The sequence below is a fragment of the Micropterus salmoides genome, unplaced genomic scaffold (assembly GCF_014851395.1).
Source record: "Micropterus salmoides isolate LMB-PRFRI ecotype aquatic unplaced genomic scaffold, ASM1485139v1 Ms_hic_scaffold_12, whole genome shotgun sequence".
In the NCBI taxonomy this organism is placed as follows: Eukaryota; Metazoa; Chordata; class Actinopteri; order Centrarchiformes; family Centrarchidae; genus Micropterus; species Micropterus salmoides.
This window is the reverse complement of record NW_024040263.1, coordinates 4,552,448-4,577,575: the sequence shown is the minus strand read 5'-3', so window position 1 is coordinate 4,577,575 and position 25,128 is coordinate 4,552,448. Positions and strand designations below refer to the sequence as shown.

Sequence of the window (25,128 nt, the reverse complement as noted above, 5' to 3'; positions counted from 1 at the left end):
CAGCCATCCCACAGTATTTTTGAGAAGTCCTGCAAGGGCATTACAGTAGTCTAGCCTAAAGGAGATGAATGCATGAACCGGTGTTTCACCGTCTTGGCTGAGGCAAGATGGATTTGACTTTGGAAATATTTTGAGGTGGTAAAATGCTGCCCTAGTTAGACTTGTAATGTGGCTTGTGAAGTTGAATTCTGAATCCAAAATTACACCTAGATTTATAATCTGCTCAGTGGGTATCAGAGACAGCAAGGTCAGTTTGGAGTCTACTGAGTGAAATGTTGTGGCTGACGGTGTCAAAGGCTGCAGTCAGGTCTAGTAATACTAAAATAGAAGGTTTGTTTGCAGCTCTGTTGATCTTTATGTCATTGACTACTTTTATGAGTGATGTTTCAGCGCTGTGGTTAGTCCTAATGCCAGATCGATACACATCATACAGATTGAAGTCACCTGTTACAGTAGAAAAAACCATCAAATTTACAACATAAAAATATGTTTAGCCTTTTTTTTTTAGTTCAGATTCAGGTTCACAGTTCTCATTCTCATTTGTTCAAACTTGATTTGTTTTTAAAAGGACACCCTCACTAATCGATCTTGAACTGAACGACTATTCGAAAGACCCATCCCTTAAAGACACATATTGTTTTGCTTGGGCTTGACAGTTCATTCTTGACCTTGGAAACAGCGGTTGACAAAACAATCGATTCGTAGACTTCTTTCTGCATCGCATCACATGGTCTTCATCAGCAGATGGAGTTTGCTCAGTTGCCATGGAACTGTAGATGTTTTGTCATCTTCTGTTTCCAAGGTCAAGAATAAACCGTCAAGCTCAGCTTTTAAGCCAACATACACAAGTCAAGTATTTATAGAGCCAGTAATGTTTCACATTCTCACACCAATAAACACACACATTCACATATACAAACACAGTTATGAACAAGCTGTCGTATTTCCTATTTGTTCCGTAGCTGTTGAACTGACACCATGGTCTGAAAGACTGTGTGGGTGGTGCTTTTTACTGCACTGTCTTCATTTGTGAAAGCCTAATTAAAATACAGCCACATTTCACACAAATTTTCAAATTCACAGCCATCATAAGTGTCTGTCTATGTGTTTGTCCTCTTGTCCCCTGCACTATCTGTGTGTTGGTTAGGCAACGTTTTTATCAGAGTTTCAGGGCAAACAAAGTACTCGTAAAGAATTAGTGAAAGAAGAAAACGGAAGGGGGATGAGACCCAGCACAGAAGAGATGAGGACAGAGAGGAATTGGGCACCAGAGAAAGTCAAAGAAAAAGAGGCAAGCAGTGAGCAAGTGCGAAATTGGGAAAGCTTTGAGGACGATAGAGATGGATAGGAAGGAAGGAAGAATGGCAGAGTGTAAAAGTTGAAGATTGAGGGGGGATGCTGAAAACAGGAATAGATCAACAGGGCCTTTAATCCAAAAATAGTTTCCGCCCTTCTCCTTCCTCCACATCCCTACTAACCCCCCCTCAACTCCCTCCTCTCCTGTCTGGTTGTTTGGAGTAATTGAAGAAAAGAGAAGATGTGTGTAGCCTTCACGTAGACTACACACACACACACACACACACACACACACACACACACACACACACACACAGTAGTGTGTGTGGACATATTGTGATCTACGGACAGACAGATGATGTCCATTACCAGGCCATGCTGTCCGGAGCCAGGCGGAACAGCTGCAGCGAGATCTCACTGATCTATCACTGTTCTAATGAATCTGTTATAGCCAGGCCCGACCAATCAATCTCTGAGCCATTTAATCAATTAAGCCATTAATCAGATACAGACCCTAACTGTTCTTGCCCTCGTGAGCGATCTCTTTACATATATGCACAGACGTAAAGACCCGGGCACACACTTATACATACAGAAACTGAGTCAGTCACTGTACGAGTGAGATCTGCTTTTCTGTGTTGCATCGACAGCATAATTAAATATGGCAATTAGTGTACTTTCACAAGGAATACACATGAATGAGATGAGCATCAGATTCAGATAAAGAAAAACTATTTGCAGGTGAGATACTGCAGACTGCTTTGAGTGATGATTACCAAATTATTTTTGTCTAATTCCTGTATTGGGGTGTATCATTGGTATGAGAATATTAGCTTGTCAGATGTGAGGATTAGCTGTTTTTTTCTGTTGTGTTTGTATTATTGTAAAATGACTATTTGGGGGTTTTGGACTGTTGATCTGACCAAACAAGCAGTTTGAGTGGGTTACCTCAGGGTCTGGGAATCATTTTGCACTATTTTCTGACATTTTATAGACTAATGGCTTGGACACACATTATGGTTGGTGGTCCCTTTCTAAAAATGATTTGGCCGTGACAACTGAGCAGACCAAGTTGAGTCTTTTTAAATGTCACCTCATCTAAATGTAGTGTTTTTACTCAGTTTCTTCCCTTTTCCCTGTGAATTGCAGTATAAACAAATCAAGTAAAACTCAAGAATTCATCTGCTCTTATAATAGCATGGTTTTCTTTAAGGGGGTTTCCCAAAGGGGATCAATAAATTCTTAGTACAGTATTCACATTTTTATTCTGCTCCAAAGACTGTGAGTTTGGGAGTGAGTGTCTTAGCCTTCAAGTATGTGCCCAAGGAAATGCCAGGACATGTTGCCCTCCGCTGATCTGTCACATTCCTTCAGGCCTCGTACCTTCGCTCGCTGGCATGTAGTAAGTGAATGGACTGTGTCAAAAGCAGAAGCTACACATGGAGCAGTGAACGCTTTTCTGGCTGGATTACCACTTGTTTCTCAAGGAGGCACTTAAAATTCAGTGTCCTCTTATATATGAGCCTTATTTACTAATGCTGAGGGTCTCTTACACAAAGTTCATTTCAAGTCTGTTGGTCAGAGAGAAGTGATAGTATATAGGTAGATAAAGAAGGGGTGACAATGAAGGAGTGTGCGATAAGGGATTACTCTGCAGAATTCTGGATAAAGAAGAAAAAAAGGGGGAAACAACCTGATTTATTAATGATGCGTCGCCTCTTCCTTGTGTCTCACAGTCCCTTCTCCATCTGGTATTTCGCCCTGAGGTGGTGGGCACACAGTTGCACCACATCACTGCCTTTTAAAGCCCCACCTTTTGGCTCTAACTTTCTCCCGTCTACCCCTTGTCTTTTATCCCTTACTTCATCTCCCTTGCCTTTTAATATTTCTCCTGCAGGATCAGAGGCTTGCTATTTTTCTCTCTGTCTCCTATCAGAGGCACAAACTTGCAGAAGCAGCACTCTTCTTTTGAATTGGAAATTATCTCTTTTTTCGTGCCATCATTAGACTCACAGTATGAACTGAACATCTATTTTCGATTTTCATTACATGGCACTCTCATGTTCTTTTCCCTTGTAAGGCTGGATGTTTTTTTGTTTATCAATTTTTATTCATCGTCTCATTTCTGTGCTCTTTGTTCGGCTCTTGAGGTGATAAGAGGTAATGTTTAACAAGGGACTGGTGAGTTCTTAATCGCAAGTGCACGTTTAAGTGCAGGCATCTGTTTAGGCACAAATAAACCTAAAGTCTGAAGAGATTGAATGAGAAAGGAGAGGAGAGTGTTGAAGAAAAAGGACGAGGGGAGAGAGAAAAGCAGGGTGAGGAAAGAGAATGTCAAAACCTGTGACATTTGGGATTCCATACAAGGATGACTGACACCAACTTTTACCTGTATGTGTACGGGAGACTGGGCTGTGCACTCCGGCTGTGTGTGTATGCGTGTGGGCATGATTGACATGGTAAATTGGAAAGGTCAACTGTTGCTAGTGTGTTGCAGACAGGCAGACAGCAGGAAGATGTAACCTTCCCACAGTCCATATTTATAGACTGAAGGAGAATCTCAGCAAAAGACAGGATTTGGCTCCAATATAGGGAAGGAGAGTGAAGGGTTGTGTGAAAACTAAGATTTAATATGTAAACATGCTCAGTGCTGTTTATATGCTATGTATAAATGATAACTCGCCTCAGTAGACAGACTCATGGGTATAAGGAGAGGAAGCTTACAGACTACGAATTTTTACCAATGGGGTCCGTCAGGAATTGCTCTGAGGTCTGAGGTCAACACTCCAGCCAGCTTATTATTTTACCGCACACAAGTGTGTGTGTGTGTGTGTGTGTGTGTGTGTGTGCGTGCGTAGATGGCTCCATGAGTCCTTGTGTTTCTCTCTGTGAATGTGTCAGGATTGGAAATTGGAGTGTTACATCTGTATAGCCATTGATGTGAATTTCAAATAGGTGTGTGTTCATGTGTGTGTGTTTTAGAGTGAGAAACAGGAACAGAGGGAAGGGAGAGTGAGATTGACAGGGTAAATTGGAATGGTAAGGGGTTTTGAGGTTGAATTCTGGGTTTAAAACAGCCGAGAGAAAGAAAGAAAAGACCCAAATGTGTTGCTAAAAAAGTATTCTTTAGCTTGGGGTGATGTGACAGTGGATGCAGATGTGGGTGGATGGGGAGAACGAAGCGAGGCTGAACAGGAGAATAGATTGTCACCGAGGGCGAGGGGTGTCTGGTTGTATGTAGATTGAAAGAAGGAAGGAAGGCCCAGGGGGGCTGTTTGTGTGTCGAGAGCAGAGGGGGGGTGAGTCATGGAGGGTTTGGAGGTGCTGCGGCAAATAGGTGACCCACAGCTGGGGACTGAAGGGTCAGCACCTGCACAGGTCAGCACAGTGAGGCATGACACACAAAGCAACAACAGCCTTTACACACAATAGGACAGATACAGCACACAGGGTTGTTGTATTGAATAGCAGACACAACACACAAGTACTGTACTTAATCCTTGTTGCATTCACACAAACACATAGATACCCAGTAGAACAAAAACACACACTGTGGCATGCACACACAGAGGACATGGCGACCTGCTTGTTTGTAGGTCCTTCAGGCAGCTGAATACACAATAGTGAATTCATGAATACAAATCATACTCAAGGCTGAGACACACTTAGGCACACGCTAATATTTTCACATCACCTCAAACTGTATTTTAAACACATCACATTAATATCAACCATGATACTGAGTGGTGGCCTGTTTTGTATAAATACAGGGCTAAGAGTTAAATCAGGAAAGCATTGTTTACCTCCACTACTGTAGTCATCCCTGCTGTGAAATGCACATCAATAAACACATTGATTAAGACAACAAATGATCCAAGGTATTTTAAAGGGTTCGGAAAACAATGAGGGAAGTGAAAGTTAGTGGAAAATGTGTTTAGTGGATTCAGCTCTATGAACGTCAGATGCTTTGTTGTGTTGTGAACACACACACACTCGAGCTCGTGCTCTCTCTGTTGTCCCCTGATGTCCCCATTGTTTCTCTGTTCCCGTTTGAAACTGAAGATGACTCAGTATGACACATCATTTGAATACACACGCAGAGTTGTATGCCCCCCAGACTAAAGCCTGCGTGTTTCTGCTTGTGTGTCTGTGGGCATTTGTGTGTGTGCTGACCCCCTTTTAGACTCTCCACAATAATAGACTTGCCAATACTGCAATGGCATAAACTGTGCTCCGGTTAAACGACTGTGTTTAGGTGTGTTTTCAATAGGTCTGGGCATTGTTTTTTAATACTATGGCCAGTATTAAAATGATCCGTGTTTTTAGATACCTTAAGAAATATGCATTACATGTGTTAGTCTGAGGAAGTTCGATGTCTGGTTGGTATGTTGTTGTAGTTTTTTATCATAAAACTAGGATAACAATGTTTTTCTCAGTTTTGTACCTAAATGAAGCAGCGTGCCTTGAGTTTTAGAGAACAATATGTCTACCTGTGCGTCAGGTGTTACTTTCTCCCATGTTTTGTTTTTATTCAATTTAAACTATGCATATGTTAGAAATGTCTAGATCAAGTTTTTTTGGCCCCAATCCTGATCTATCTATCTCCCGATACCAAATCCTTAACATAACAGTTATATCCTGCCTAACTTGGCACACCTCATTTTTCATGAACTTCTCAAGCCGAATACTGAGGGTCCTGGTTTAAAACTATAAAGTTTATAATCGTAAATTATTGATATGATATGAATGAAAGTTTAACTGGGAGAATGCGACTCTTGAAGTTGATGTGAAGTGATCCACTAGAAAGAAGGCGTACCGCCCTGTTGTTGTTGTTGTTGTGGGAACTACAGAAACACTTCCCATACAAATGATCTGAAGCAGAGTACAGACGCCTGCTTGCACAAAGCACACAAACCAGACAGGAGAAAAGTTTTGTGTTTGTCCTTTAATCAAGTTACTCACAGAATTAATGTTAATTGGCGACAGCTGGAATGACTTGCTGCTGTTTTAACCAGCCTGTGCCGGCAAGTGTTCCCCTTACCTAAATCTGAACTAAACCTTATCCCGACCCCAACCGCTCATCTTCTGATGATGCCTAACTTGACCCCAACCTTTCCCTAACCCCAACCAGTTATTTCTTCTACGCCTAACCATAACCTGCCCTAACCCAAGCCACGGAAGAGGGCACTACAGGAAACATCATTTAACGGGTAGAAACACTATTTGAAGGGTAAACAGACTTCGACACAAGGCCGGCTAAAAATGAGTTGCTTCTACCTTTTGTAAGCTGCTCTTTGCTAATAAGAAAGAGAGAGGAGAGAGATTGGGTAGCATTGAAATTCAGCCAATCTATGCATTTTGCCAACCTCAAAATAAAAATTCATTTGCATTGAAATGCATGCACTTGGGAGCCCAGCAGTCATAAAGGAGCTTTTTAACAACAGCAGTTTGAGCTGAACAAGTACAGGATCTGATTTTGATATATCATTTGATATATTTTTGCTGCTTAAGACAGGTGGTCAACAATTATTTTGGATGCTGTAGTTTGTGGTGCTGTTGAATTGTAGTGTGTATGTTATACTTTGAGATGTTACTAATATTACTAGGGATTTTGTCCGCCCTATTTTTATCATTATCAGTATCAGAATAACATTGTCCATAGAAGAACTTCCGAACTGTCTAAATAAAAATAACTCTATGGGCACATTTTTGGTCTAAACCAAGTTTTCATTATAAACCCTAGTTTACAACAGAGTAATATTAACAGACTCGTTATTTTCAGCCGAAGTCATGAAAACATCTGAACTCTGAATCTGTCAGTATGTTTTTTGCTGCTTTTGTTGTACATCCTCATCAGCTAGCTCACTCTGTCACATAGGCTGAACGAACTTTGTGCTGATGCTGATGTGATACGTCAGAATCTAAATTCAGTCAGTGACGCACATTTTTCACTGCACACACACAGACAGATCAAAACACATATACACACAAACACACACCAAGTATTCAAGTGTTCAGTGAGTGGCTGAGTAGCTGAATAGGAGCGTGAAGGGGTATTGTATTGATAGATGAATGGTGAATGTAGATTTTCTGCCAGTAGAATGTCAATGCCATCATTTTCTCGCAGTGTACAGTCTTGCTACCTCCAGACCTGTGACAAATACAGGGAGAAAGGCAGAAGGAGGCGAGAAAGGGTGTGAATGAGAGAGACGAAATTTGGTCGCTGGCAGTTGATGGATGGGCTGCAAACAGCTCGTCTTACTTTGGACTCAATGATAACATGCCGTTCTCTCTTCTTCTCTGCGTCTTCTGTCTGTATTTGTTTTTTTCTTCCTTCTCATGGAAGGAGTCTCCCTTTCCTGTGTGCCTCTAAACTCTAAAACACATTGGAGCTGCTGATTTGTGAAAGCCTGTATTTTCTTTTGCTTTTGTGTATTTTCTGTGTATTTGCTAAATGTGTCTTTTTGCTTGTTGCCCTGAGGGAACTTGAAATCTGAATTATATCTCCTATGTTTTCCCCTTTATCCTACTCTTTACCTCCCCTTTTGTCCCACTTCTTTTCATTTCATTCGCTCTGGCTGACGGACAGTTGGCAAGAAGAACCGTGGGTCACCAGGTAAAGAACCCATTTGCATTTACATTATCTACCCTGCTCTTTCTCACTGGCTCCTTCCTTCTCTCTCTCTCTCTTGCTCTCTCTTTCTCTCTCTCTCTCTCTCTCTCTCTTGCTTTCTCTCTTGCTCTCTCTCTTTCTCTCTCTCTCTCTCTCTCTCTCTCTCTCTCTCATTCTCTTTCTCTTTCTCTCTCTATCTAAACAGAGACAAATATTACTGTGACCCTTTGCTCCAACCATAAAGTCAGAGCTAAGGGCTGCTCAAAGCTAAATGCTTTGCTGAAGGTCACATATGCACCAGTGGTTGATACATGCTGTAAAAGATGTTCCACCAGTACAGTTTGGCTGTTTCTACCTAGTGGCTAGTAAGAAAAACCTACAACTGGATACCTGTAACCTCAAGGTCAACCCGCTGTAGGCCTGTAATTTCATCATTTTAGGGGCAAGGCCTGGGGGCACAAAGGCCAAATACCAAGGCAGCAAGGCCATCATGTCCACGGAAATTATGGATTTATTTTAAGGGTTAAAAATGATTTTATTGAAATGTTTTTTTATTTGTTATGCTAAGTTCTAAATTGTCAATAATCATAACCATTCATGCATAACAATGAGTTTCGAAAGTTACCTGTAGCACTGCAACAATGTCCCGCCCCATCCAGGCTGTGATTGGTCAGTTCACGCATAGTGGACATTGACGAGCGTATTGACTTTAAGAAAAGTTGAACAAAAGGCAGCTGATAAAGCCAGCCAAACCTTGCTTATCTTATTCCTATTGTCTTCTGCGTTACTGCTTCAGCTGCAGAACATTGACTAATGGTTGAACCGTTTCTTATTTCAGCTCCGTCCACCTTCTCTTTTCAGAAGTTCACTCAATCACATCTTTGCAGCATTGACACATCAGGATTAAATTGATTAAGTCTCCTGGTTGGCGAGTGCTAGATTTGTGTCAAACTATCGTCATAAATCATCTACCTTGGACCTTGAACCTTAAATAGTTTTCTAGTAGTTCGTTCCAGGCTCTAAATAGAATTTAATTTGTGCTCAGCCATTTCACCTGATGTTGCCCAAACTGAGGAGGGCCGTGGCCGTCATGGTCACCGTGAAGTTCCTGCGCTTCCTCCATCTATTGGGCAATATGATAAAATGCTCTCATGTTTTACAGTATGGGTACAATGGTACTCTTTTCAGATGATCTATTCAGCACACAATATCTGGTTCAGTCTAAAATGTGTCTAAAATACTCTATTTACTATCTTGACACACGAAGAAGTGCAAGTTGTAAGAGGAAAGCTTCGGTTGTGCTTCAGTTGTCTGTAGCTAGTTGGCATCATCAGTGTGGCATCTGGGGAGCTAGAGCTGGAAGAGCCTCTGACGTCATTTTAGATCCCAGGTTGAAGGTATTTTGTTTTCCCTGTAAAATATAGCAATGCTGGACAAGACTACATCAGACAAAACCTGACACTTGACCTTGTATAGTCCCCACGAGGAAACACTAAGCTCAACAAAACACTAAGTGGGGAGTGACAGTAATAACTTCCTACCTGTGGGAACGTTAAGTCAGAGCCTATAGGTTGATGCAGGAGTGTGTGTGTGTGTGTGTGTGTGTGGGGGGGGGCCTTTTGAGATGCTGTAACAGCAGCAGTAACTGGTGTCAGCATAGCTTTAAGATGAAGTGCACTGCAATAAAGGCAGGATATTGCAGTGAGAAGAGTATGCCATGTCAGTGCTGTGGCAGACTCAAGTTGACTGCCTGAGCTAACCCGCAGGCTTTGCTTCATTTGGGCAACATTTTGTCTGCTACATCAGACATGCTAGCTCATTTTCCTACTGAGTGTCTATTACCTGAGCTTTGGCAAAAACACACTGAGGTGCCAGTCTTTCTCCCACACTGCATTCAAGCAGCCTCTCGCTGCAGATTCACACTGGGCCAAAGCAATTACAAATGCCACAAGAGTGTTTATCTCTGCTGATATGCAACCACAGAGTCACAGAGAACACTGAGTGCTTGAGCTCTGCTATAAAGTTTCTTCACGGCCACATACTGTTATAATTACATTTGTGCAATACTGACATTTTCTCCTAACTGCGTGTAAATGTCACGTGTCACTGTCATGTGTTGACGATTTTCAGAATTAATAGGAGAAAGAGATATTTTATCCCAGTTTTCCCCACTGTACTAAAAGAAAGTTTGCAGGCATGAAGCAACTGCACACGCCCTTATTCCAGTATAGTGATGATGAAATGTTACCTCATTATGTCATTGTGAGTTTTGTCAAGCAGCAAAAAACCCCCGCTGCAACTAATATAATACTCAAAATTAATCAAATAATCATTGAGCACTCCCGAACTTAGCTTAACTCTTGCCCTGCGTCTCCATTACTGCTACATGTTTCCTGTTTCTTCTTCTTCCCCTCTTTCTTGCCCATCTTACCATCTCCTCCTTCCATCACTTGTGTAGCGCAATGACAGAGATAGATAGCGGGGTTGGCAGCTCAAGGAAGAGATGAATATTTAAAATCGGGCATCTTTCTCGGTCCTCTCACTGCTTCCCATTGTCTGTGTCTGTCTCCCCTTGGGTCTTGGATCGTCTACTCCTGGTGTGGCGTGGCTTTTATATGTGTGTGTGTATGTGTGTGTGTGTGTGTGTATATGTGACATGTCTTGGCTTAGGGTTTTATATTGGCATTCTAAGGCAAGTGTAGTCAGACGATGACACTTAGCTGTCAGCATGCAGCATTAATGAGCGCAGTGACACGCACAAACACTCACCCTGCTCACACACAGGCAGCGTTCTCAAGAGAGATCAGCAGATGATCACCTTCTCCCCTCCATTTAGTTTTGTATACCCACCAAAAAAGCTCTCCATTTTCTTTAACCTCTCATTTCCAGTGTCCCTCCTGTTCATCTGTCTTTCATTTTTTTTGCTTTCACTCTAAAAATCCAGCCCTTTTTCTTTCTCATAAACTCTTTCTCTTTCTCTCACTCTCTCCGCTGTGTATGTGTCAGTGTGATATGCGTTAGGTGGCTGTGAACCCTGCAGACACCTATCTGACAACTCTATTAATACACAGTCGGCTAACACCAGCCTCCTCCTGTGTGCATGCAAAGGGGTGTGTGCGTTTGTGCGTGCGTGTGTGTGTATGTGGGTTCAACCCTCAGCCAATCCCTCTGCTTTCTAGGTCTCTGCAGAGATTTGTCTGAAAGGCTTAAAACACACAGATCTCCAGTCACACAAAGATCATACACACACACACACACACACCCGGGCTGACTCACTGACACAATAAGGAGTTTGGAGTGACTGGCAGATTTAATAGGAGAACAAGCTGTAATCTGAGAGAATCCATTCGACGAGGGATTACTTTCTAATCTGTGGATGGAATAGCCTTTCATCTCTCTCTCCCTCTCTTTCTGTCTATCTCTCTCACCCTTTATTTATCCGTCTCTATCTCTTTCCTGCCCTAAAGCTGCATCAATCCTTTTACCAGCCCTGAATTTTTTTTTTTATCATTCCAACCCTGATTTAATTTGTTGGGTTTTTTTCTTGTGCTTCCATCTAAATACCAGGCACAGACACACACACTCTCACACAGCTGTGTCACCTCAGCAACACCTTGCTGTCAATCAGCAATGATTGCACCGACGAGAGCATTGTAACATTGCAATGCGTCACTGGCTCTCTAGTGCTAAATTATACCCACATCCATGTGCACACGCACAGAAAAACAAAATATGTTTTTTTCGAAGGCATTTTGATTTTTTTTTCAACAGCTTTAACAGCTCTTCTTTTCCTCATCCCTCTTTCTTTAATGAAGCTTTTCAGCCCCAAGTTGTTGTTCTGATAGTGCTTCATTATACTATATCCCTCCCTGCATTTTCTTACCGCCCTCCTTCCTTCCATCACTCCTACTCTCCCTCTCTCTGCCACATGGTGTTTCTCATTTGCTAAATGAGGAATCCAATAGAGTTAGATTAAACTTCTGGACTCTCTTTGTCGAATCTTTACAGGGAGCCTTTTAGCTGTCACAGCTTGCGCGCGCGCGCACACACACACACACACACACACACACACACACACACACACACACACACACACACACACACACACACACACATATAGTTTGATAACACTGTCTGCCAGTTTAAATATTTCTCCTTGTTTAAATTGACGAAGATTAATATAATAATCCATGTTTAAACAACAAAAAAGGAGGAGATAAGAGGATGATAGGGAATAAGGCAGGGAAGCGGAAGGGAATGAGAAATACAGACGAGATGAAATGATAGAGATTTCCCCAGAGAAAGAGGATGTTAGACACGCTGACAGAGAGAAAAGAGGAGTGCAGATCACACAACCATATGGCATTTTGCTTTCCCCTCTACTTCTACCATCATGCCTGTCACTCCAGGAGGAAGAAGACCATCTGCGCAGTCCCCTCTCACTTTTTCCCTCTACATATATACTCTGTATATCTCTCTCCTCCGAGCCCTTTTCTTTTTCCTCCGTGTTCTGCCTTGTCATACAGGTGTTCCTGCTGTCCTGATTTGTCTGTGTGCTCCTCTCAGACACACAGCCCAAGTTAACAGTTTGGGTTCACATCCCCCTCTGCTCATTATCAGCTGTCGCTGCTGCCATTAAGTCTCCACTGATGGCCACTAGCTCCTGCCTGACCTCTGCTTTCCACAGCGAACAGCTAATGGACACTCTCTTCTTGCTCGCTCTACATCTACCGCTGCCTGTCAACAATCCCTCTCTGTCTTCCGCCCACTCCTGCTACCTATCTTTACCGCTACTCTGACGCCAAACCTTTCGAATTGTAACACATCGTACAAGATGCTGCTGTCTGCACAATGAAATTAAAGACAAAACTGTTTTGTGTGTAGACAGTATATGCCACGCATTCTCAGGGTGAATGAGGCCTCCACTATTTCTTCCCTTCTCTCTTTTTTTTGTCACTTTACTTATCTTCTCCATTAAAGACTCAACCTCTACCCTGAGTTACAGCATCTGTGTGTGTGTGTGTGTGTGTGTGTGTGTGTGTATGTGTGCGTGCGCTATCATTTGCCTGTCTTCCTGTACCCGCATATCTTATTCCGTGTGACAGTAGAATATGACATTTCGGCTCTTTCGGTCCGATTATAAAAAAAGAAAAAGAGAGAGAGTGAGAACGAAGAATAAAGAGCAGGGAGTTAATTACCACCTTTTCCTCCTTCCTCCCTTCAAAGGGGAGATCAAAGCTGCTCCTCGCCTCCCCCTGCCTACCCTCCAAACTCCCCTTCCTTTCACCCCGACCCCCACCCTCCCCACCAAACCCTATCAGACCTAGCCTGTAAATGTGTAGTCCCTCTCCTTCCTCATTGGATACTGACACATTCATCGGTTATACAGTGTAACCATGGGAAACCCAAATGATGTTCACACACGTGCTAACACAGTAAAATGTAGCCTTCATAGATTCGGTAAAACATTTCTAAACACTTTTTCCATTCTCCTATTCTACAGTTTTCTACTATTTTGCTGAGCACATGTTACACATTTCAAACTGATAACAATCCTAGTCTGTCCTTTTCTTATGAGAGTCCATTCACGCCATAAATCATACTCACACACACAATCATAATCTTGCACATACACCACTATACTCTCCTACACACCTTTTAGGCCATAAATCATTCGTCACACACTCTCACCACTGTACTCTTTTCTAAACACTATCAGTGTAACTCACACACACATCACACTCTCTCCAATACATCATTATACCCTGTATGGTAGTGTGCAGACAGAACGTGGTGTGTTTGACAAAGAGTCATATTGTTTATAGGAGAGAATTATGGTGTGTGTGTGTGTGTCTAAGATTGAAAATATGTCTGGGATAAGAGACAATAGCAGTTTAGTATTAAGTATTGGAAATAATTGAAGAGATTCATTTCAGTCAGACTCTGATACTCAAACATTTGTTCTGAATAACATATACTATAATTTTCTCTGAAACACTGTCAGTCATTAAATATGCTTTTTTACATATTATCATTCTGTCATATTCTATAATTCTTTTTCTATTATTACTAATTTCCATGCATAAAATATACTATCATTCTCTAATATGTACTGTATACTGTCATCAGGCATATTTGTGTGTGTGGACAGAGACTATACTAATTTAATTAATCTTGTACATTGGATAAGATTTAATCACTACTTCTACACGGCCAAAGGGTATAGCTTCTATTATCACAGTGTGTGGTTCGATCGACTGGTCACAATGTGGTTGCTCTCGCTGAACATGAACACAGATTTGATTGGTTTTGTCTTTTTGTCAATTCAGAGTTTTATTTAAACAAGGTTGTACAAAGATGCACCTCCAGGTTACTCTCTACAATTATACTTTAAGTGGAAAATAAGAAAAAAAAACAAAAAAAAACATCTGTTTTGCATCAAAGTTCTGTATTATCGAAATCACAACACAGTCTCAGTCAAGAGCAGTTTAAGTTACCACATGTAAAATACTAATAATATAAAAATATGCTCACCGCAGTTTATAACGGATCTTTTGACAGCAGCTATTCCTGTAAATGCCTCAACCTGTCATGCCAGAAATGTTTCTGATTGTCCAACTGAATATCGGACTATTCGGACAGATGATAAAATAAACTCTTGACCAATTTGGAATTACGGTATCTCACAAAAGTAAGTACACCCCTCATATTTTTGTAAATATTTGATTATTTTGATTATCTTTTCATGTGACAACACTGAAGAAATGACACTTTGCTACAATGTAAAGTAGTGAGTTTACAGGTTGTATAACAGTGTAAATTCACTGTCCCCTCAAAATAACACATCACACAGCCATTAATGTCTAAACCGCTGGCAACAAACAGCAGTTCAGCAAGACAGGTACCAGAACAGGCCTCGCCATGGTCGACCACATAAGTTAAGTTCACGTGCTCAGCATCATATCCTGAGGTTGTCTTTGGGAAATAGACGTATGAGTGCTGCCAGCATTGCTGCAGAGGTTGAAGGGGTGGGGAGTCAGCCTGTCAGAGCTCAGACAATACACCACACACTGCATCAAATTTGTCTGCATGGCTGAAGTCCCAGAAGGAAGCCTCTTCTAAAGATGATGCACAAGAAAGCCCGCAAACAGTTTGCTGAAGACAAGCAGACTAAGGACATGAATTACTGGAACAATGTGCTGTGGTCTGATGAGACCAAGATAAACTTATTTGGTTCAGATGGTGTCATATGTAGCGGCAATCAGGTGAGGAGTACAAAGTCAAGTGTGTCTTGCCTATAGTCAAGCATTATGGTGGGAGTGTCATGGTCTTGGGCTGTATGAGTGCTGCCGGCACTGGGGAGCTACAGTTCATTGAGGGAAACATGAATGACAACATCTACTGTAACATACTGAAGCAGAGCATGATCCCCTCCCTTCGGAGACTGGGCCGCAGGGCAGTATTCCAACATGATAACGACCCCAAACACACCTCTAAGTTGACCACTGCCTTGCTAAAGAAGCTGAGGGTAAAGGTGATGGACTGGCTGAGCATGTCTCCAGACCTAAACCCTATTGAGCATCTGTGGGTCGTCCGCAAACGGAATATTAAAATATTAGTACTGCTAGTGGTTTAGACATTAATGGTTGTGTGATGTGTTATTTTGTGGGGACAGCAAATTTACACTGTTATTCAAGCTGTATGCTCACTACTTTACATTGTAGCAAAGTGTAATTTCTTCAGTGTTGTCACATGAAAATATATAATCAAATATTTACAACAATGTTAGGGGTGTACTCACTTTTGTGAGATTCTGTGTTAATAAGGCTAAATGTGCACAGTGTCTGCTGAAGTGTAAATAAAACAAGGGACACTGTGATGTGCGTATAGTCATGTGTGTTAGAAGAAGTATCATGGTATGTGCAAGAGAGTGAGATTGTTATTGATACATGTGAAAGTGGGTGACTGTTGTGGTCTATGTTTGAGATTATGCTGCAGTGTGTGAGTTATGGCCAAAACCTAAACCTCTCATATTTTCTCACTCTGTCACAGATCCTGAATCAGAACTTGTGGCTCCGGCGATTGTGATCGGACCCAAAGACACAACTGTGGTGGCAGGCAGCGAGGCTACATTGGAGTGCATTGCCAATGCCAGGTATTTTTTCACACACACAAACAAACATTCCTCTCTTTCTAGACAGTACTGTTTTTTTCCAGGGCAATTAGAGGACACCACATAAAGATAAGTCGTAGCTCAAGTCGTTCCTTCGAGAATTAGTGTATAGACACACTGATACACGCACACACGCATCCCCACACACACACACACACAAACACAAACACTTACTGACACAGTGGGTGCAGTCTTGTCTGACTCAACAGATGTTTTTTAGAGCAACAGCAAATTCTACTTCAGTTCAAGAGTCGCCAGAAACTCTGAAATCAGTTTCCGCTCATCCCGTAGATGTCCAGCCTCCCCCTGAGTAACATTGCAACTGAGCACCGGCTTGTGTGTGCTGTATGTTACAGTAAAGAATGTAGTATTTGTTCTGAACACTGCCTGTAGTGTGTCCTTTTGTGTTCCATTTAAACAATCGTTTCGGATAGACTCCTCTATCAAGACTAAAGGAACACTTAACACCAGTTTTCGACCTTAGTTATTTCTATGTATTAGTCACACATGATAAAAATAAATAGCTTGTGTTTTCTGTATCACACACTGAATTCACTGATTCTGTTGCCAGAGGACGGAGAGACACCTGCAGGGACAGTCCTGCCATTTTTCTACATCCTTTAGGGAGGTCACTGCAGCTCATTATGAATACTTAACATTTTGTAATATGTTGTCAGTATGAGTCCAACATGTATTGAAAAGAAAAGTGAGGATGAAAGTGCTTTGATCAGATAAAAAACCTTTTAGGCTGAATCGTCAGAGTGTATTGGGTTTCACAGTGGCTTATTTGTGCAAGGTTCTTGTTGGTTTGTGTTACTTAGTCTGGGCAAAGTTCAGCTGCTCTGTTCTGCAAGAGCTTAAGTCCCCTTTAAATGTTAAATGTTTCTCAGCACCACTTGACCAGTGGGTAGCACTCGAGTTACAACATGAAAAAACAAGTGACTGTATTACACAAATAGAAGATGAAAACATGCTTTCAGTAGGTGTAAAGTAATTCTTAGCAAACAGCAGGATCCATTTCCATCATACAAACAATGAGAAATATGGTCAGACTTTATTTTTAAACTTTCTATTTAACACAGAGTAATTTGATCTTTGTAACCTGCTCTACTTGTATTACAGCTGCAGACAAAAAAGCTCTCCTTCATTTCTTCTTCTGCCAGAAACAATCAACTCCACGGGGACTATTTCTGATATCAGAGAAGCACCCTCTGAAAGAGACTCACTCCAGAGAGATAATTTTGTATCCAGGGAACAACTGAAAGAGAGAAACTATTCCACTGAAGTTTGGAAAAAATGAGAGGATGATCAGTGAAATCAAGTGCAAGTCTAAAAGCATCTGCTATCCACATCCATTAACCATTAATCAGTCATATGCAGCACTGCAGTCCTGGTAGAGCGCTAAAATAATTTGTAGTTGAAAACATGCATTGCCAGTAGGCATATTATTAAGGGCTTTAAAATCTGCTTTTCAGTCTTAAGCAAAAGTTTGAGTTTGAGTAAGCAAATTCAAATTTTGACATAGTTTAATTACTTTTTCATTAGGGTTGGGCAATAAAACAATAATGATAATTATTGCGATATAATTTTCCTCCATAACAATAAAAAAAATGTTCAATATATCGTCAATAAATGTTTGATTTAATTAATTTGAATCACGAACAAATTAGCACTTAATTTTTCTGTTAAGATATTTTTTTGTTTAGGAAAAGGGACTGAGAAAAGATTTACTTATTATATTTGTTGAAAGAAAATTTTAAACTTAAAAGATTTGACATTTAATAATTATCGATTATCTAATGGTATTTAAATGTTTTTATTGTGATAAAATCTTTGGTCATTTCGCCCAGCCCTGTTTTCCATCCTACTTTGAGAGAAAGCAGCATACTCTCAACTGTATCTAAAGAAATGCAAAACACATTTTACATGTGACATAGTTGACTTAATCTTTACACTACATTACATTTATTTAGCTGATGCTTTTATACAAAGCAGCTTACAAGCATTCAACCATGTAGATACAGCAATCAAGCAAGTACATCAACTTCATCAAGTATGCTGATGTGCTTCAAGTGCTAGATTTAGAAACAATAAGAGAGAGAAAGTTTTTTTTGTTGTTGCTGATTTATGTGCCACGGTGCAGTCTAAGCAGATGAGTTTTCAGTCTGATTTAGGTGTCTATTACATTAGACATTCCCTTTCTCCAACATCCAGAGGAACTGACTGAAGCTCCTTCATGCTGAGTAGAGCTGACTGCTCTGATATACAGACTGTCATCATTCATTTCCTGCCTCATTGACACATAAACTGATGGATTTAATATGTTGTAATTGCCTTCTGTCACTCTTTTCCTTTTTTTCTCCAACTCACCCAACTCTTGCTATTCTTTCTCCTCTCCTCTCTTCTCCCCTCAGACCAATGGACATCCTCGTGGTGTCTTGGAAACGTGATGGGCGTCGGCTGGCTAATGGGTGTAGACTCATTATTCCTGCCCCCACCTCTTCTGACACAGGGTTATATGTTTGTGAAGCATTGCTTAGCAACAGCACTGCCAAACCTGTGGAGGCTAGGGCACACCTCACTGTAATGGGTAAGAGAAAAAGGACACACACACACACACACACACACACACAGCCTAACATGATTGTGCATGATTAACCCTCGTAGGCCTGACCCATCAAGCCTAATGCCCTCAACATGTGCCGTTAATTTTGTTTTAACCTCGCTCTCGTCTGTTCTTGTATATTTTTGCTCCGGGCACTGTTTCTTTCTGTTTATTCTTCCATTTATTCCTACTTTTCTCCTGGAAGCATGACTGTGAATGCTCCAGGCTTTGACTGTCAACTACAGGACTACAAGAACTGAATCTGTTGTCCACACTTAACCAATAAACTGCCCATTTTAGTCACCAACAGCTATTTACATACATGTGTACACTAATTCAATCATGTGTGCTCTCAAACACATGCACGTCTGTGCTTTACGCTCACACACAATCACGAAATGGCACCGCAGACATACATGCCTGTTTGCCCGGCATCTAAATTAGCTGTGCTCCCTGAAGTTGCCAATCAATAAGAGAGCACTGAAAGCACTCAAACACGAGCACTCTCGTCACAATCCACTCCTGTCCTCGATATGTGTGCGTAAATAGAAAACAACATACACGCAGGGAAGGGAGCTTGTGATTGATGAAGCGAAACTTTTCTCTCGGAGTTCGTCAGCGTCTTTTTTGATCTGCTGTGATTGTCGGAGTAAGAGAGCACCTAACGCAGAAAGAGCAAGCTCCCCACGCCTACAGAGTATTCAGTAGTCAGAAAAGACTCCCCTGAATATTTATACCCGACTCATTCCCTTTCTGTGCACCCCCCACTATCTACCACCAACTTTTGTACTCTTTCTTTCTGCCCCCCCCCCCCCTTTATCTCCCTCTCTACATTATCTTCCTTCATTAGGCCAACAGGACTGTTAAGGACTGCCTGGCAGGGACAAAGTCTGCATGCTTTCATATGTTTCAGAGGGGTAGAGACTGATGAATACATTGGTACTGATCCTCTTTTTCTGCTATGGGCTCAGCAATGAAAGGGATTCCTAAACAGAATAGTCTATGTTTCTGTGTGAAAGTAGGAGACAGCCTCAAAGGTATTCATTATTCAATTTAATTTTTTTTTCTGCCCAGATCCACTAATCGGAATATGTATGACACTGCTTGGTTGCCGTCTTGTGTACTGTACAGACGACTGCTGGTGCAAACAACAATATACCTGTTGTTGTTCTCCATCTTTGTTTTGCCGGCAGACAGCAGGGAATCCACGGAAGCTCTAAGCTCTAAACCCAACCACCCAAACACTCCAAAATGTGTTTTGTTGTGCATCTAGGTCTTTGCACTCACCTGACTGAAGGCGATTAATGCATCTGTGTTATCGGTGTCACGCCACATGGCTGTTATTCATCTCTTGTTTTCCTGTTCTTCCTTCATTGCACGTCTGCCTCGTTCTCTTGACAAAAATCGTGCTGAATTCCACAGTCCTCTGTAAAGATAGGAGTTGCGTGCATGTGTGGGTTTAAAAGTTACCATGGAGTAGTAAGGAACTTTAAAGTCACCCTTCGTCAAGTAGAATAAATGCAGCACTAACATGAAAGCTGTAGCTGCCCACACACACACACACACACACACACACACACATTACTGTTATGTTATTATTGTTAAACAAGTATGGAGACTCCATTAAAATGCTTTGTCCTCTTTCAATAAGAATTATATCTTTACAGTATACACATTCATTATTTATTGCATATACTGGACATTTTAATTTCCTCAGAGTCATATTTCAGTGAAAAGGCGTTACTTTTCCAGAGATGTCACACTGAAAGTGAATTAGAACATGAGTGTGTCTCCATCTCCCCCTCTGTGGGCTCGGTGTGTCAATATCTCTCTCTAAATATTAACTGCGAATGTTTTTGAAAGAAATGGAGCATATGCAGGAGTAGGTAATTTTTTCATAACATGTAGCATAATACACCAAAAGGCATATATTCACTATCAAACTGAGGGTAGCTTTGTCTCAGAGCTGCTGTCAGCATTTAGAGCGACACTGGTGAAGATGTTTAGAGGGAGCAGTTATTGGCAGTGAAATTGAGTAGTTTAAAAGAGGGATTGTTTCCCTTGAGAAACTCAGAGGATGTGTTTTTCTGTGACTGTGTGTGGAAGTAATTTCAGAGGGCATATAGACAGAAACCCTACCTTGCAATGACACTCAAATACTCAGGGCCACCAGGGGGGACCCATTTTTATTCTGCAGCGCTGAGTTTTCCACTCCAAGTATCTTCTCTATTAAAGAATACATTCTTGGAGAGGGCAAACTCCCAATTATTCTTTCAAGGTTTTTCTAGCTATTTAATGAGTAATACATTTTGTAAGCCTTTTTAAGGGTTTTTTATTAGTAGTTCAAACATGACAGACACAGCAGGGGGTGTTCTTAGTTGTTGTTCAGTTTGAGATGTTATTTCATCCATATATTAATATGAATATGCTGTGAATGTGCTGTATATTTAAAAACTTTACATTTTTCTCTGCAGAGCCACCTTCTCTGACTGCTCAACCTAAGAGGAAGATCTTTGCTGATCTCGACAGGAATATAGATATACCCTGCATGGCTACAGGTAAATCGCGCTTGTGTGTGACTTTGTACATACTATAAGGACTGGTATACATATTTTATATATATACATATATAAAGTATGTCTTAAAAGAGTACTCACATGCCCATACATTGAGTCATTGGTCGTGGTAATAATTTATGCAAGAAATGGGGGATAAAATCCACAGTCCTGTTTCTGTATAAAAATGCATTCTGAACCAAATATAAGGCTCAACTGTCTGAGTTACTTATGTCATGTAGGTACTGTGGATGGATAAATACACAGACAGGGGATATTGTACTAAAAAACTTTTTGCACAGAAAGAGGACTGTATATTTTGTGCCCTTTCTCTGATATTGGAATTGCATTAGAAAGGGATCTATTCAAAGCCAGTATGGAGCAAAGGAACAATCACAACAATGAATACCTAATTTGAATGTGCATATGAAGACGTGAGTTTTGTTTTAACATTTAAAGTCTCAGCATGCTTTAAACAAACTAGCTTAAAAACCAAGCCTAAAGCTAAGTCGTCACACCTAAAGTCATCGATCACATCACAGAAGTCTTTATAACTGTGCATTCGAAGAGCCTGCAGTCATAGAGAGGGCCGAGACACAATGAATTGTGCAAACTAGCACAGCGGTGCACACAACAGTCTGCTCAAAGGCATTCATGACGGTGGACTCAATTGTATTGAAAGGTCACGAAAACTGACAGAAGTAGTTGTGTGAAGGATGAAAAAAGAGCATGAGAAAGAAGTTAATATCCTGCCTACTTTCTCATCCTTGCACACCTTGCAAATCCACACGTAAACTGGACGTGATTGTCAGATTGTCTGTTTTTCAGAAAGATCAAGTTGAGAAAACCCCCTCAATTCTGATGTTGGAAGGTGTGTGGGGAGGACATTTCACACGATCCAACAAGCACTTTGAAGCATTCTGAGGCTTAAACTCTGCTGGTGTTGCATGCATTTGTTTATAGGCTTGTTGAACAGTGACAGTACACTTGTGACAATACAAGCAGATTAACATGCGGAGACCAAGCCTGAAAATTGCCCTTGTTCATCACTGTGTTGTTCTGAAATGAATTACATGAAAACATTCATATGAGCAGAGGGTGGACAAAAATTGCAACGTACTCCTCTCTCTTGCGCCCTCTCACACACACACTGAGCCAGTTTATGTTCCTCCTCAGTAATCTGATACAGTGGCAGTGTAATTAAATAGCAGAGGCCTGAGGGTATGGAGAGAAGGATGGAGGCTGGGTGGAGGAACAAGGGAAGGAGGAAAGACAGAGTGCAGAGTGACAGAGTACGCAAGACAAGGAGGGGGTGAAAAATACTTCACATGAAGCTTGACACCAACAGATTGAGAAAAAGTGTGGACTTCATCTCTCTCACACACACACACACACACTCATGCTGGTGTGGAGGGTTGAGACAGAGTAATTGGATGAACCCCCTGCCTGTCATATCTAGCATGTCGGTCAGACAGGTGGGGGATGATTCTGTAGATATTTGGTGTGCTGCTCTTGCCCACATCTTTTATTCAGAATGTTTTTTGGCCCCTTCTGCCACCCTTACCCTACCACCCACACCCTCCAATCAATATATTATTAGCAGTCATTATGTCCGCATGCATATTTATAGAAAGAGAGTGGGTAACAGCGAAGAAAGATTGGTGAAAAGCGTGTGTGTGGCTGTTTTAGTGGGAGTTGGAGCAGTTTGCTCAGCAGTGAGGTCAGCTGGCTTGTTATTAAGGAAATTGAAAAATGTCTCCGTCCGTCTGTTCATTTATTTTCCCTGTCTACATGCGCATGTGTAGGTGTGCCTCAGCCCAGGATAGAGTGGTTTAAGGATGCGGTGCCTCTCTCCAAACTGGCCAACCCTCGATACAAGGTCACAGCAGCAACCGGGCTGACGGTGCGAAGGGTGCAGCCGGGAGACGGAGGAATATTCCAGTGCTTCGCTCGCAACGCTGCCGGGGAAACCCAGGCACACACACAACTCCTTGTCTCTAGTGAGTTTGTCTGACACATGTGTATGTACACACCTATAGCAGCATTGCTTCTGTTCTCAAGTCTTGGCTAATTCACCCTCTCTTGATGCCAGTGTTGTCATTCCCTTTAACTTTCTTTCTCATTTGTTTCTTTCCCTGAAATTACTCTTCTTCTACCATACTCCTCTTTCATCTCCAATATTTGTGTGTCACATTCATTGTATCAGCTCATAAATGCAGTAATTGTTTTTTAGAGCTGCAACTAAAGATGATTTTCATTATTGATTAGTCTCCAAATTATAAATTAATCGTTTAGTTTCAGAAAACAGTAAAATAAATTCCTTTTATAGTTTCCTAAAGCCTCTTTTTCAAAATCTAAAAATATCCTGTTTCCTCATAGATAAGAAGACGGAAGTAGTGAATTATTGCTATTTTTGCTTGATTAATGAACTAATAGTTTCACCTCTGTTGTTCTTACCGTCCCACTTTATCCTCTACATTTGACCATACCATACATGTTGACATTTGCAACAGTCATTTGAAAATCACATGCCTTGTTTGCTGCTTTGCCTTGCAAAGTGAGTTTGAGGTTGGAAAATAAAACCGTGTACGTGTAGTTTTTCTTCTGTTTGGCATGACTAGCCAATCACAGCCCCACCTGAAACAAAAGACTGTTTTGCATTTAAAATTCCAGTGGTAGTCAGAGTCAGCCGAACACTCTGCCTTGACATGATAGTGTGCAGTGCGTGTCAGCTGCAGACGTCTGCACGTACCACTTTGTCTCAGTAGAGTTATGTTCTGTTTAGTGAGCGTTATAATTAAAAGTCCCCATGGAGCCTCCACACCACCACATCCCACATTTATGCACGTAATGCTAGGTAATGAATAAAGGCCACATTGATCAAAGGGGAAGCATTTGTGTTTAGATCAATACTGTCATCCTTTCTTTTCCATTATTCTGTTTACTCTTTGCCAATGAGCTTCACTCTTTTTTTCCCCACCAATCTCCTCTCAGTAGCCATCTCTCTGTATTCTTTCCTTTCATGCTCTCTCCCTGTGTTTCAGGTGTGGCCCCGACATTTACATTCCCTCCGTCTGACCAAACAGTAACTGATGGGCACATAGCCTTGTTTACCTGCCAGACAAGTGGAGCTCCAAAACCTGCCATCACCTGGAGGAAAGGTAACGGCCCGCACACTCTGCATTACACACTGACATTGTAATTGTAATTTTAAAATGTGCTTAATGACTTTCATTTATCTCAAGTTTTTTTTTTACAATGTTCCCTCTCTTTAGGATCACAGGTCTTAGCTAGTGGCTCTGTCCAGGTTCCTGGTTTCACACTTTTGCAGTCAGGTGGTTTGCTGATTCAGCCAATCAGCTTCCAGGATTCAGGAGAATACACCTGCATTGCCTCCAACTCAGAGGGAACCATTAACACCACTGCTACTCTCACTGTTTGGAGTAAGACACATACACACACATACTATACACAGTTAAACAACTCAATATACATTTGCTAAACAGACTAAAACAGACATGAAACACTAATTTATCTGTAGCCGTCCTATCACATTAGCTTCACACTAATGAACAGCAGTGTGAGTGGTTATCGATGCAGTGTGCTGGTGCAATGGTGAAATTGATTGGCCAGGGTAAGAGGATGATTGATTAATTGGTAAACTTATTGACATATATATATACATACTGTGTATATATATATATATATATATATGTGTGTGTGTGTTTGTGTGTGTGTATGTATGTATGTGTGTGTGTGTATATATTTAAACTCTGAGTGCCTGATGTATAGATGTATGTGAAGATTCCAGGTGATAGTTATCCAAGAAGGGTTGAATCAAGAGCAGCAGAGATAATTAAAGATGTTGAGGCTTCTTCAAGTATCT

General features: G+C 41.3%; 1 protein-coding gene across 2 annotated transcripts in view; it reads left to right on the top strand.

Moving 5' to 3' along the window:
- The window catches only part of LOC119898741 (protein sidekick-1-like), a 240,671-nt gene that overhangs the window by 130,978 nt on the left and 84,565 nt on the right, over nucleotides 1-25,128 (top strand). The window contains exons 6-12 of one of the 2 annotated variants that reach the window (XM_038712947.1): nucleotides 7,886-7,912; nucleotides 15,962-16,064; nucleotides 18,497-18,672; nucleotides 21,162-21,245; nucleotides 23,048-23,242; nucleotides 24,287-24,403; nucleotides 24,518-24,685. In XM_038712947.1, coding sequence (XP_038568875.1) covers nucleotides 7,886-7,912; nucleotides 15,962-16,064; nucleotides 18,497-18,672; nucleotides 21,162-21,245; nucleotides 23,048-23,242; nucleotides 24,287-24,403; nucleotides 24,518-24,685 — 870 coding nt within the window. The remainder of the gene's footprint in view (nucleotides 1-7,885; nucleotides 7,913-15,961; nucleotides 16,065-18,496; nucleotides 18,673-21,161; nucleotides 21,246-23,047; nucleotides 23,243-24,286; nucleotides 24,404-24,517; nucleotides 24,686-25,128) is intronic. The other variant, XM_038712948.1, reaches the window with a different exon arrangement.